At 29.1% G+C, this 14,465-nt stretch overlaps 1 protein-coding gene and 1 pseudogene across 1 annotated transcript; one reads left to right on the top strand and one right to left on the bottom strand.

The window, feature by feature from the left end:
* The first annotated feature begins 3,188 nt into the window (after positions 1-3,188).
* LOC122513659 (fatty acyl-CoA reductase 1-like) lies at positions 3,189-10,599 on the top strand. Its single transcript, XM_043630075.1, has 8 exons — positions 3,189-3,229; positions 3,974-4,156; positions 4,763-4,856; positions 4,943-5,188; positions 5,329-5,474; positions 5,550-5,852; positions 5,950-6,092; positions 10,454-10,599. Exons 2-8 carry the CDS (start codon positions 3,987-3,989, stop codon positions 10,597-10,599), a joined length of 1,248 nt encoding a protein of 415 aa, XP_043486010.1. The 5' UTR covers positions 3,189-3,229; positions 3,974-3,986.
* Positions 10,600-12,548: 1,949 nt separating this feature from the next.
* Positions 12,549-12,754, bottom strand: LOC122513660 (annotated as a pseudogene).
* Between the last annotated feature and the right edge of the window lie 1,711 nt (positions 12,755-14,465).

Raw genomic sequence — 14,465 nt, 5'->3', positions numbered from 1 at the left:
AATTGTATATGTATATAGTATTGTAATATTGAAGGATTTAAATCATTTAAATTATAAACCAGGGTTTTTTTAATTCTTTAAAGTATTTCCTGACGAGCCAATAAAGTATTTTTCCTGTAGTAGGGGCTCAGCTAAGAGTTTTATTCTTATTTCTTTTCTTATTCTTATTTCTTATTAATTTAAACCCTTTTCTTTCTCATATATAAAAAAAATAAATGATTATACTCTGGTAAAACCCTTATCAATTGTATTTAATATCTCAATTTTATTTTATCATTTATCGTCCTATTGACAAATAGTATTATATTGGAATGCAGGATAGTTAGAGTTTTTTTTATTTTTTTTGATTTTTTTTTAGAAGTTTTTTTTGAGGTTAATAAAGCTACAATTTTTTTTGTACGATAAATAAGTATATTGTTACGTGCTTATATGTACAGACTAGTTTTTTTTAATAAAACATCTTGAATAACTATTGCGACTTCGCACTGCTGTCTACAAATGGCAAAGTTTAAAAAATTGTCCTTATAAGGCTATTACATAAATACCGTTCACTTCTCAAAAATAAAAATAGTATTCTAAAAATATTAGGATGGGGAAAAAAAAATTCATTATTTTTTTGATGGATGGCTTTAGTGATCGATATCTTGAAAAATAGAGATCAAGCAATTTCAGATTAATGCTCGTTGGAAAGCTGACATTTCACACTAAAAAAATTCTCTTGCTGATTATTGTTTAATCATTATTAACAACATTTAGGTACATTTTAGTTTTTCTTTGATAAAGGCGAAAATGCATGCCAGGCGACTGGAATTGTAAATTGTATTTACAATCTTGATAGTGTGAAAGCTAATAACGTTCAAAAAAAAAGTATAACTTCAAAAAAAACGATTAAAAAAACGAAAAAAAATAGGATCCATAAAAATTTGGATTTCTACTATCAACAGCTGGACCGTGTGATACTAGCGATTGACCAGAAACGTTCAAAATAAGTCAACAGGAGAGGTGTTGTGTTCTATTAGGACGACCTCAGACCACACACGTCTATAGTGACTCGTTAGAAACTCTGGGAGCTTTGTTTGGAAGTTTTGATTTTTCCACCATATAGTCCAAACTTGGCACTAAGCGATTACCATGTTTTTCTTGTATTGCAAAACTTTCTTAGTGATAAGAAATTGACATCAAGAGAAGATTACAAAAATCGATATCTAGAGTTTTTCGACAATAGAGACCAAGACTTTTATGAGAGGTGCATTATGAAGCTATCTTTAAAATGACAACAAATTATAGAACAAAGCGGTCCATATTTGACTAAAATTTGACAATCCAAGACATGTTAAATAAAGTCTTGAAGTTCACGTAAAAATAATGGATTTCATTTTCCTTAACCTAATATAATGGAAGTGTTTAAAAACAAAACGATATATTTTTATATTTTATTTTATATACCTTTCCCAGAGCTATATGCATAAGCAATGACATTAACTTATGTGTTTTTAAGTAAAACAATTGTCCACTAAATTGGCAATGTAACCGTTTCCGGAATGACAACTAGAAATATGCTACAGTTCAAGGCAATGACGTTTTTCCAAGATCTCATTAATTTGTAAAACGGACGTAAACCATATACTTTTCTATATAAAGTTATTCTCTATATACTTACAGCAAATATTTTTCATGTAATATAATAATATAATGTAAAAAGAAAGTTTTAAATTTTAATTAATATTCTTTCTAAACTTACAACAGGAACTGTTTCATCAAACATTTTTGTGTGTAAACATAATTTTGCAGTTTTACCCGCCTAAGAACTCTTAGCAATTATGTAATTTAAATGTATAAATCCTAATGTAAACTCCGCCTGCATGATCGCTGGACGGATCAAGGTCAGCGATCATGTTGCCGGTCCTAAGCCCGGAAAAGGAGGAAGGTTGTTGGATCAGGTTAGCTCCCTACCCAACGTAAAAAAAAATTTGCGGCTGATAGAAACGACACTCTGTCTATTAGCAGAATGGACAACAAGAATCAGCAGAATTGCACGGGATAAATCACCGATTAGCCGCAGAAGTGCGGGGCGCCCACGAAAACGATTGTGCGACAATTTAAAAGTGCAATAGGCAGAAAAACGTCGTTACGAAACAGGCAACTTGCCTAAATTAAAGAATGAAGAAGAAGAAGAAGAAATCCTATGTAGTAGTAGAAACAAGAACATTTAGAGATTTCTAGAATTTAAGAAATCTTGATTTTACCACGTTTTTGCGACATACATCTTTTTCTTGTGGTAATCCTCAGATAGTTGATGTAAAAATGAAATGGAAACATTATGGAACTAATTATAATAAGATGATTTACCTCCTCGTCGATTTAATTAGCTTTGATATTTGTCCCATTGTTATGTACTAAATAATCAATATAACATACCACGATTTCTGTAGCATCTGTGCAGAGCAGAGTGTGTAGTCGCTTCAAAAATGATGACATTTTTGTTATATTAATTAAATTTATTTTCAGTGAATTTATTTTCTAAAAATTAGGCAATAAAAATAATACCCTATAAATACCAGATTTTTTCTTTCTATTCATAACTTGTTTTTATTGAGGTGTCGTAAGTCACCTTAGTTTACCTTAGTTACATTGGATGACGAAAAAACGAAAAATACCAAACGTAATGGGCAAAGCTTATTGCTAAATTTATCGAATACTTTAGTGACTTTGTAATACTCAGCGAAAGAATTGACAAATTCGTTTTCGTTTCTTGTCGATCAAAAGTATAGTCAAATTGGCTCATATAAATAGCTTCTTTTTTTATTTTCACTATACAAAAGGACTAGTTTTTTTTTTATCTTTGATTAACTAATTAGTAGCTATGAATAATTATCTGAATGAAAGTTATTAATATAAATGAGAGATTATTATTATGTCTAAGTGATAATCCCAATTCACAAACGGCTAACGACAAGAGCTACTAACTAAGCAGTTTTGTTGTAATTTACATAAATAATAATGTTTTTAAAAATTTAATAAATATAATGTTGTTATTTTCAAGACTCTAACAATCCTGGTTTTATGTTCCTTATCTTGTGTTTCAAAAAATAATATTAAATTCTTAATCACCTTCTCAAAATACTTTCATTTACTAATTTAAAAAAAATTAAACTATATTGTCATAATATTACAGCATTTTATAAATATTGTACTACTGTTCGCCGTTTGTATCGATTTTCTCTTTAAGGTAAATAATTTCTATATTCTCTTGAATTTAGATTAACTGAATAAATCATGGTTTTAACAAAAGTCATTCTCACGATAACATCGTAATTTCCTATTGTATTGTATGCATATTAAAAATATTAATTCCGCACATACTACAAATACGAAATAATACATATGTAGATCAATTGATTATTTAACGAATATTAGCCAGTTGATATAAAACCGCAGTCGAATCAAGTTACATCGAGTAATATCTAGAGAGTTTTTATCGGGAGTACGTTTATAATACTTAGTTTCCTACAATTGTTTTAAATCACTCACAAACATACTCAGTTCTTCAAAAGATTGAAAATTATTACAAGTATTTTTTGAATATCATAAAATCAGAAAATTGGTATATTCTTTGCGTAAAAAATTTTTAGATAAATAGGTAAATTTTTTACTTTTCAACCTTTTATATCTTTTCTGACTAAAAGTCAAAAAAAGTAAAACTTTTATGTAAATAAGATGAAATAGCAAGTGAAATAGATTATTACATTTATATGCTTTTTATTAAAATAGACTGTAAATTGTTGATTTGTAAATTAATTCAAACTAAATAGTTGAGAAATCTGAAAGAGTAAAAATTATAATCTTAATCATTATCAAATGCGTCTATTTTATTATAAGTTATGACTTATAAATATTTTTTTATCTTGAAAATTTACTTAGAATTTATTTATCAAATTTATTTATCCAAACTTCTTTCTTTGTTTGTATGTAGAAGAATCAAAAAAATGGCGTCACTGAGCGGTAAAACGTATCAAGAGGAACTGTTTTCTATGGTAGAAGAACCGAATTTTGATAATAAACGAAGTGAAATAGCTACATTTTATTCTGGAAAAAAAATGTTCATAACAGGAGGTTTAGGGTTTTTAGGAAGGCTTTTAATGGAAAAGCTTTTGAGGTAACAATGTTTAACATTTGTTTTCATTCTCGATTAAACTTACACATTCATAGCATTATAATCGTATAATATATGATATGTAAGATAAACTTGTAGTTATTTTAAGTAATTTTGAATTATAATGCTCCAAGAGGTTTATATGTTGGAAATAAAAAATAAACTAGTGGTTTTACTTATGTATGCACTTGTTTTAGGTAATTAAATTGTTTTTGAGAGATATTTTCTTCTAGATAAATTTTTGAAATAATAGTGAAATGATAGTAGGAATTACACTTCTCTGCATTAGTTTAAGAAATATCTTAAACTAAAACAGGAATTTAAATCAATACTGATACTGAACAACAATAGTTTAATAATTATTAATAAAGAAAAGTAATTTTTTTATAAATAACGTATTTTTTATAAAATACAACAAAAATCAAAATTTTAAAACTTTTTTCTTTAATTCTTTCCCAAATTTACTAGGCATTTTGAAAAAACCCTTTACCACGATAACACCCTAAAAGTATAATACTAATATACCAAACTCGTTAAAATCCGTGAGTATCCCAGTGTATGTTCCCCTTGTAAGAACTTTTTGTATAAATCTATTGCTATTTTTATTAGATGTTGTCCAGACATAAAAACGGTTTATTTGCTAATAAGAGCAAAGAAACAGCAAGATCCGAATACTCGATTCAAAGAGTATTTCAATGATGTTGTGAGTAAAGTTACAAACATTCTACTTATTATTGCTATACTTATGAAACAAATCACCGATATTATGGTGTATATTTAAATTTTTAGATTTTCGACAGATTGAAGAAAGAGCAGAAAGATGTCGAAAAAAAGATTATTCTCATAGAAGGAGACATGAATCAAGTGAATTTAGGTTTGTCGGAGGAAGATCGTAAACGTATTCAAGATACCAATTTGATATTTCATGGTGCAGCATCCGTGCGTTTTATGGATAATATTCGTTTTATAGTTAATACGAATATTAGAGGAACAAGGGATCTCCTCTTGCTTGCCCAGGAGATGAAAAGTTTAGAGGTACTTTTTTCTAATATAATCACGGTTTCTTTATATAATCACGTACTTAAAAATATCATTTCTGAAGAAATTTATTTATTTAGACATTGAATTTAATAAAAAATATGATGTTCTAGTTTTATAATTAATTTTTTCTTTAGGCCTTTGTCTATATATCAACGGCATATTCACATTGCATACATAAAAAAATTGAAGAAAAATTCTACATGCCGCCTATAAAGACAGAAGACATAATCAATTTGACAGAGATTTTAAGCGAAGACGTATTAGATTTAATTACACCAAAGTAATAAAAAAAGAAGAATATTGTATTTTGCTTAGAGCTAACTTAAGTAGTTTAGCATATTCGCTTATCTTACAGGCTACTTGGTAATTGGCCAAATACTTACGCATATTCGAAGGCAATCTGTGAAGATACTATACGGCAATATTCCAATAAAATTCCATCTTGCATCGTTAGGCCATCAATTGTTGCTTCAACGGAAAAGGAACCAATTGCCGGTTGGATCAATAATTTGTATGGAATAACAGGAATTGCTTTTGGTAGTGCGAAAGGTGTTTTACGCACGTTAAATCTCAATGATAGGCTTATTTGCGACATAATTCCTGCTGACTATGTTGTCAATAACATTATTGCGGCAGCATGGGACGTTGCACAGAAAAGGTCACTTTTTTTCTTTTTTAAAAAATCACTAAAATGAATTGTTAGTTTATTTCTTAAAATAACATTTAAAGCGAATAAAAAAAATCTTTTATTGTAGGTCCATACTAAAGAGTATTAGTCCTTTAAATGGAAAAAATAATGATTTACCAGCGGACAAAGAGATTCCGATTTATAATGTTGTTTCCTCTGTTCAAAGACCAATAAATTGGGCTACTGCAGAAAATTATTTAAAAACAAGTGGTATAAAATTTCCTTCGAAACAAATATTATTTTACTACTCGTTACAGATGATACAGAACTATTATATCTATTTTCTTTTGACAATTTTTTTGCACTGGATACCAGCTATTATAGTGGACTCGTTAGCTTATCTCAGCGGAAGAAAGCCAATGTAATATATGACGATATTTAAATTTACAAGCGATTTATTAATCATCGGTAAAGAAGCATATTATCAAATAATTGTATATTTTTCAGATTGCTTAACATCTTCAGAAAAATGGAAAAGCTTAAACATGTATTAAATTTTTTTACACTTAATGAATGGGAATTCAGTAACGATAACGTTTTAAAATTATGGGACAAACTATCACTCGTCGATAAACATACCTTCTTTTTCAATGCTGCTGATATTGATTGGCAGTATTATTTTGAAATTTACATTAGGGGAATACGAGTATATTTAGCGAAAGACCCGATGGAGACGTTAGAAGAGTCAAAATTTATTACAGAAAGTAAATGCTTAATAATCTTTTTTTATAAAATATTTTGTTTTCCTATTTATTTAATCATTTTTTGATACATTTATTTTCCAGGCTGAAAATTGCTTATTATACGATGAAATACATGTTTTATGCCTTGATCTTTTGGATCATCTATTCCTTAATATATTCACTTTTTTGTACTGTATTTTCTCTCTGATAATCTTTGCTAAACAACAAAAAAGTGATCTTCTTATTATTTTCTTTTTAGTTTAAATATATTACTTTTTATCATAGCGTGAGTATATTTCCATGTATCTTAAAAATTTTTTTACGAGTAGTCATTCTGACCTCGTATTCTCGCAATAAAATATATTATGTTGTTAAAATTATCTAGAAGTATGTAGAAGTTAGAATTGTTGTGTCAACTATCTTCTAAGTTTAATTATAATTTGTTGATTATAAGTAAGATGAAACAATTTTCGATACGTATGCATGGAAAAATTTAGTACGTTTAAAATATATACTTAATAAAATGAGAATTGATAAAATAGTACATATTCAGATTTAACAAGAAATCTTCACATATCTCGACCGAAATATTATCGATTCACGAAAATTATAAAGCACGCAAGTTATATTTAATGTTAATATTTTAATTTCAGTGAAATTATTGTAACAACCGATGTATTTCATAGGGATTAGGATATAGAATGTGATTTAGAAATCATATGTAGGAAACAAAAGAGAGATGTTAAAGAATAATAAATATTTTAATCAACTTTTTAATATCCCCTAAGACTACTTTCATGTACTCTTTCAGCAATTGATCCACGAGGTGTTCGAGTTCCTCGTAGAACCCGTTTTTAATTTCATCTTCTTTGTCGTCGGCGCTTGCAAATTGATTATTACAATCTTGTACTACCAAACCTGCACAACGAGCGGTCCTTCTTTATCGTTTATAAATTCAATTTTTCTAACCGTGGATAAGATTTTTCTACTAATCATAAATCCGACGCAAAAACTATGGGTCCCCGACCCTCATGGTGAAGCATTTAAACCCAGGTGTTAATCAAGTCTTCCCACGACTATCTAGTTTCTTGCAGTGAGACAACATCTGCTCCGTACTTATCGTTCTCGCCGACCATCAATTGCAACTCCCAGGATCTGTACATACTTCGTACGTTCTACGTACCCACTTTGAGATTTCTTCCGTTCTTGGACTTAACTCAACATGATTTCCCTAGATTAGTCCCAACCCGAAGATCTGAACAAGGGACTAGTTAACCTCTGGAAAATTTTACCATAGCAGAAACCATAGCGATGCTTGTTTGTTACGAGATAAAGTCGTTTTACAGTGTGAGCTTATCAGACCTACGCCCAACCCCGGACCAAGAGTACCCTTTCCAATCGGCTGTCCGCGACTGCTTATTCACTTTGTTCGCAGCTAACCTCTATCCCTATCCGAGAAAAATAGGCTATTCATCTATCCGCAACCTAAAGACATACTGTGTCCTGGTGACTAGAACCCACAAACTCTGTGCATTATAACACCTTGTTTTACTGCTCCGAGACTAGCAGCTTTTAGGCTAACACAAAATCTGCAAGAGATTATAGTTTAAAAAGAAATTGTTTAAAAAATAATTTATAAGTAACACTAAGATGCATTCTTTTTTCAATTTTAATGATAGAAAATTAATGCACATGGTTTCTTCCTTGTATAAATAAAAAGAAGACTGTGTCTTCAAAAATCTTTAATGATTTCAATACTATCGGCTTCTTCTTATCGTTGGTAAGAATAATGCGCTCTCTCTACTTGTAAAATGATAGATTATCTCTGAAGATAAAATAAGTTCTCTAATGCTTTGAATAAATATTTTTCAAGACAATCACAATATTTTTTTCTATCAGAAGAAAAATTATTTTTTTTACCTTTTAAAAAATTCATGTCTTGCTTACTCCTTCTTACAGTGGTTTAATTCTATTCGCATAATAATTCACATAGGATCTCTACGAATAAAACATTCGTTAAAAGAAATCTTTATATTGTTAACGCATTGGAAGATGAAATTTATATACATAGATCCGATGCTGGAAAAAGTCTTTTTTTACAGCCGCATACTCTTAAATAAAACTATTTAAGAAAGTAGTTTATGTATTAAACATAACAAATATAAATACAGAAGCAGAGTACCATAAATTGAATGAAAAAATAATATAATAAACATTTTTAACTCAGTAAAGTATGTTTCTGAACATAATATTGCTATTTTACTTACTATTGTCTTTTATAATATTAACAAGGGGACCTTACACTTAGTCCGACACGGATTTTAACGAGCTTTGGTATATTAGTAGTATACTTTGAGGTTGTTACCATGGTAAAGTATTTTGTCCTAACGCTCAACCATTTTTGAGAAAAAAGCTTTTGAAGTTTTGGTTTTTGTTGTATACATGTTTATATTACCTTAAATTCTACCATATTTTAAATGGCGCGCTAGCGTATCTAGTAGCGTTCTCGCTTCTCGTATCGCTAGTTAGTGTTCGATCCTTCATGGGGCAAGTTTTTTTTAATAATTTTTTTCTTTCTGTTTTCAAATTATTTTTTCATATTTTTTAATTTTTAAATATATACAGGAAAGAAAAAAATTAGAAATAATAAATTTTTTAACATTTTGCGAAAATAATATAGGAAAAGTTTATCCTTGAATTACAGTTAATATTTTATTTTTTAACAGGTATATAAAAATAGATAAATCTTCAATATACTAACAAATAACAATCGTATATATTCTAATCATTAACAATTTCATGTATAATTTTTTTATATCTATGTGTTTTAATATTTATTGTACATTTATTATTATTTATACGCAGGTTCCAGAGTGATTGTTCTCGTAAAAGCATTCAAAACAATTAATTTTTTCACATCTCGCGCAATTAATAAAAGATGAATTGTTACATGAACAACGATTTTTTCAACGAATTGTTGAAAAACAAACTTGATTAACATTTAAAAATATTTCTCTTTCATTTAGTTTTAATAATTTCAAAGCGAACCATGCATATCGAATCATTTTTTGAAAAATTTTTGATGACAATTGATGATTGACTATTGATTGTATCCTGATACAATCTTCACAAGAAGTAAATCTTAATTTATCTATTTTCATATACCTGTTAAAAAATAAAATGTTAATTGTAATTCAAGAATTAAATTTTCCTTTATTATTATCGCAAGATGTGAAAAAATTTATTATTTCTAATTTTTTTGTAATAAATAATTTTTTCTTTCCTGTATATATTTAAAAATTAAAAAATATGAAAAAATAATTTGAAAACAGACAGAAAAAAATTATTAAAAAAAACTTTTTCTATGAAAGATCGAACCACTAACTAGCGGTACGAAAAGCGAGAACTCTACGAGATACGCTAGCGAGCTGCTTGAAAGACGGTCGAATTTAAGATAATATAAACATGTATACAATAAAAACCAAAACTTTAAAAGCTTTTTTCTTAAAAATGGTTGAGCGTTAGGACAAAATACTTTACCATGATAACAACCTCAAAGTATACTACTAATATACCAAAGCTCGTTAAAATCCGTGTCGGACTAAGTGTAAGGTCCCCTTGTAAGAGAAAGAGTACTATTGTAATTCATCGGTATTCTTACATTTAAATCAGAAAATATTCATCCTATGGTTAAGGTATACAAAATCGCACAGCATGCTATTCAGTTTATTCATTTTCAACTTTAATTGATGATCACTACAGAGAAGAAATGAAAGGAATTAAAACTAATATATTATTATACATACCTTAGTTTATCTCAAAAAATACTTTTATTACTAATATTCATGAATAATAAATGATGATGTGATGTGTATATTAAAATATCAGATATTGATACCTATCAGTCCAAACTTAATTTAAGGGAGAATTATCGATTTACCTTATGCCGTTATTTGGAAATCGTGTGCCCACGCATCGTAAATTCCGACAAACTTCAAGATGTAGATTTAGTGATTAGTGTTCAAGCATCGTAAAAATTCATTTTTATCATCTATTCTCATACACGCTAAAAGCAGTATAATTTCAAGCACATTTCACGCTTTATAATCCAGGTGCAACTATGTTTATAATGTTTCCTATAAAATCAATATAACATACTCTAATAAAAATTTAAAAATGTATAAAGTAAATTAAACATACTTTAAAATACCAAAAATAAAAACGGAAACAAAGAAAATCAAGAAAAAAAATTTACCATGTCCAGGATTTACTTCGACGATATTACGTTAAGGAAACTGCGTTTTAACTCGTCACGCTACTGAAATGTAAATAAATATAAAAATTTTTTTCGAAATCCTACTACTGCGTTCTTGCAAAAGATTTGCTATCTGTATTTCGTTAATGGTGCAATGTATAGTCTTTAAAAACTTTTACATTTGTTCAAAGATCTTAAAAAACTATAACCAGAAAACCTAAGATTAAACTTTTCAATTTTATTTAATATTTGTTTAATTAAATATGTATAGCATTCGTATAAGCATTTATAGTTGTTAAAAAGGTATAGTAAAACGTGACGAAGTAAATATTAACTGAGAAGAATATCTCTATCTAACTGCATAAGCTATTGTAAAAACTTAAAATCGTTTCTATTGTCGTTTAAATGTTATTCCAATTTAAAATAATTGTTATTTTACATTAGGTCTTATGACGATTCTGCCACATAGCAGAATAAATACATAAGTATTATAAGATCAAAAGCTACAAAGTGTCCTAAATTTTTATTATATTTAATTTCAATTCTTTTAAATTGATTTTGCATAATTATAATAAAATTAAAAGTACAGTTATTAGAGTAAAAATTAGGAACAATCAGAAAAAAAGGTTATAAATAAATAAATTAAATTGTGTAATAGTCTAATTAATTATGTATTAGCCAGATATGATAACAATTTTTTTGTTTTCTACGTTGATTAAAAATGCCTGGCATTGTGGACAACGGCAAAGAAAAACCCACAATATTAGCAGGTCAAACTTTCCCTATAATATATATATGATATATAGCGTAGGAGAAAAGAGCTTGTATAAAAAAAGAGTCAGATATAGTATCTAGCAAACTGCAAAACTTTAGAGTGTTTTCATGTTTTCACGTTTTCTTTATATATCAAGACTTTGACTACTTAACATTCCTATCATTTATTATTCTTTACGACCGAAAATAAATAATATTTAAATGTCGTGATTCATATTTAGAGATTATTAAAACTTTGATATTAAGAATTAAAAAATGTGTAAATAAAATTTATTATTTCCATAAAGGAAAAGTAGAGGCATATAACCTGTTCAAAATTACACTAGATTTTTTCATATAAGCTATGATTACTAATTCAATTAATGATTATTGGTAAAAATTGCCACTTATTTCTTTAACAGATTGACTGTCATGTAGATCACCGTAACTTTAACACATCCAATAGTAAAAAATTATAATTTAAGTTAATGTCGATACTGATAAATTTTTAAATAATACTATTGTTTTTATAACAGTAGGAAAAGAATAATGACATAAAATATGCAAAAATAATTTTACCGTTGTAACATCTAACAACAATATTTCTGTATGTTATTGCTTGATAAGATGCAATCCTCTTCATTAGAAAATTTCATTAAATAAATCGCTAACTTAATCCTGAGATGGGAAAAGAAAATATTTTTCGAATTACTTATTATTATAATATTTTTTAATTTACAGCACAAGTAATCAGTTGAAAATATATTGCCAATTTCCTGTAATGTTTTAAAGTGTTTTTATAGTTTTTATAGGTTTGAATGTTTGCTCTTTTTTCTGTGCTGCTTTCTCGTTTCGTAAAGTTTTCAATCACAACGTTTCTAAAAATGTTTTCGCTTTGAAAATCGTTGTGAAGTAAATGATATAATTAAATATAAAGTTACTATTAAACGTTCCTTTAATATTTATTTGGAAAGCTCTACTTCCTTTAGCTCTCTTTATTAAGTAATAGGTGTAAACGATCATCAGTGACAAAAATCTTGATGTTAAAACCAAAATTCCGAATCCGTCCTTCTCCGCTCAAAAAAGAGAGCTACAGCTGTCATCGTAGTTACATCGACTCAGCTTTATAAAAAGCAGTTTTAAATATATACTACAAAGATGATCCCATGAAATACGATCTAAAATTTTATTTCTGATCGAATCATATATAGAGATCAAATATAGCATTTTGCTTTTGAGAAACGGCAAATGGTATTCGCTCTCTGGTCACAAGTCAAAGAAGTAACTGATTTTTTCTTATATATGGTACAAGTTAACATTAAAACAAAATAGCTTTAACTAGCAACTAACTTTATGCTGTAAATTTCAAATCGCTTTGCACACGCCATATAGATATAATTATATTATAAACCTTTTTACTTTTCTATATACATGTTGTTATCCTTACTCTTTGAAAATCTCATAGGTGTACTGGATACTAATACTGCGTCATTGTTCTTCCTATCTAACTTAATTTCTGTTAAGTTTCTTCTGCTTACAATACTAACTGCTGGAAATATTTTTTAATATATTGCATTTTCGTGAGATTAATAATTCATATAATGCTTAGAAACAAATACCTAATTAAACGTAAAATAAAAAATTTTACTGGTAATTAAATTCTTTCAAATGTTATAGATTGTTAATTTTCTGTAATATTTTTTTGTTCGTTTTTATATTAACTTCATACAACTTTACAATTTGTCCACAGACATTTGATAAATTGTTATATAAGTAAAAAAAGGTAGCACGTGGACGGTTTTTCCAATGAGATAGTGTCGCTATTGTCGTTTGTTTCATTTAGGTTTAGTTTTTACTAGGTCTTCTGAGTGAATTCTTTTCAGATTTCTACAGATATATTGGTTTTAGTAATCTTTAGCTAGCGGGTTTATGTGCGTATCAATTCTTCTTTTGTATCTGCAGGTTGACTTTGTTATCTCTTTTTCTATCGTGGGAATATTTAAATCTTTCCTTATCCCTTCCTTACAAATGTACCATGGAGCATTCACGATTTTGCATTTGGTTATGGATTGTTGAGCTTTTAGCTTGGCAATGTGGCTGTTTTTAGCATTTATATACGTGACCAGAAAATGGTCGAATCCCTCCTATTAGTTCTATTAAACAGTTTAACGCTGGAATGAGTGAGATAGGACAGGATAGATAAATGAGCAAAACACTTTTACGCGGCACAAAGCTACTTGCCTCGGCATAAAAACTCTCACGGAATTGAGAGAAAAGCCGGGGCAAGAGAACAATTTATTCAATAAAATGATGAAGCATACAATTACAAACAAAACGCTGAAAGAAAATATATTAATAGAATAAACGACGCGAGGTACCTTTTGGTCGCACGCTAGAGAGCTCTCTTACCGTTTGCTTCCGACGCAAGACGACAATCGAACGCACGCGGTTTCTTATCGCACCTAACGATGGCCTGTCTGGCCAGAACCTTATCCCGCATTGGTAGCCTGGCGACCGGTTGCAGATAATTCGCCACAAGCCCACGTGGGGAGCCTGGAGACAAGTTGCGGATAATACGGTACAACGCTCCGACTAGAAGCCCACGTGAGGAGCCGGGCGGCAGGTTGCAGACAATTCGCTACACCTGGTCGGCTAGAAGCCCACGTGGGGAGCCTGGAGACAGGTTGTAGATATCCGTACAACTGCCCGACTAGAAGCCCACGTGGAGAGCCTGTTGGGAACAAAAACCAAAAAACTCCACACACTCCTCACTCACTCACACACGCTCTATTCACGTTGCCTAGAACAAAAAGCCAAGATAATGAGAAGCTCAAGATGAGAAAAAACACTGTTTTTAGCTCAACCAGAGTGAACACCAGAATGAGACTCGTG

The sequence above is a fragment of the Polistes fuscatus genome, unplaced genomic scaffold (assembly GCF_010416935.1).
Source record: "Polistes fuscatus isolate 324 unplaced genomic scaffold, CU_Pfus_HIC Scaffold124, whole genome shotgun sequence".
Taxonomy (NCBI): domain Eukaryota; kingdom Metazoa; phylum Arthropoda; class Insecta; order Hymenoptera; family Vespidae; genus Polistes; species Polistes fuscatus.
Note: the sequence above shows the minus strand (reverse complement) of the source record. Positions and strands in the feature narration are given on the sequence as shown.

Bases quoted from the DNA above. Each gene is read 5' to 3' on its own strand.
- LOC122513659 (XM_043630075.1), top strand. From the start codon at position 3,987: ATGGCGTCACTGAGCGGTAAAACGTATCAAGAGGAACTGTTTTCTATG. The intron at 4,157-4,762 runs GTAACAATGTTT...TATTTTTATTAG, and splicing joins TTAATGGAAAAGCTTTTGAG to ATGTTGTCCAGACATAAAAA. The intron at 5,189-5,328 runs GTACTTTTTTCT...TTTTTTCTTTAG, and splicing joins AGGAGATGAAAAGTTTAGAG to GCCTTTGTCTATATATCAAC.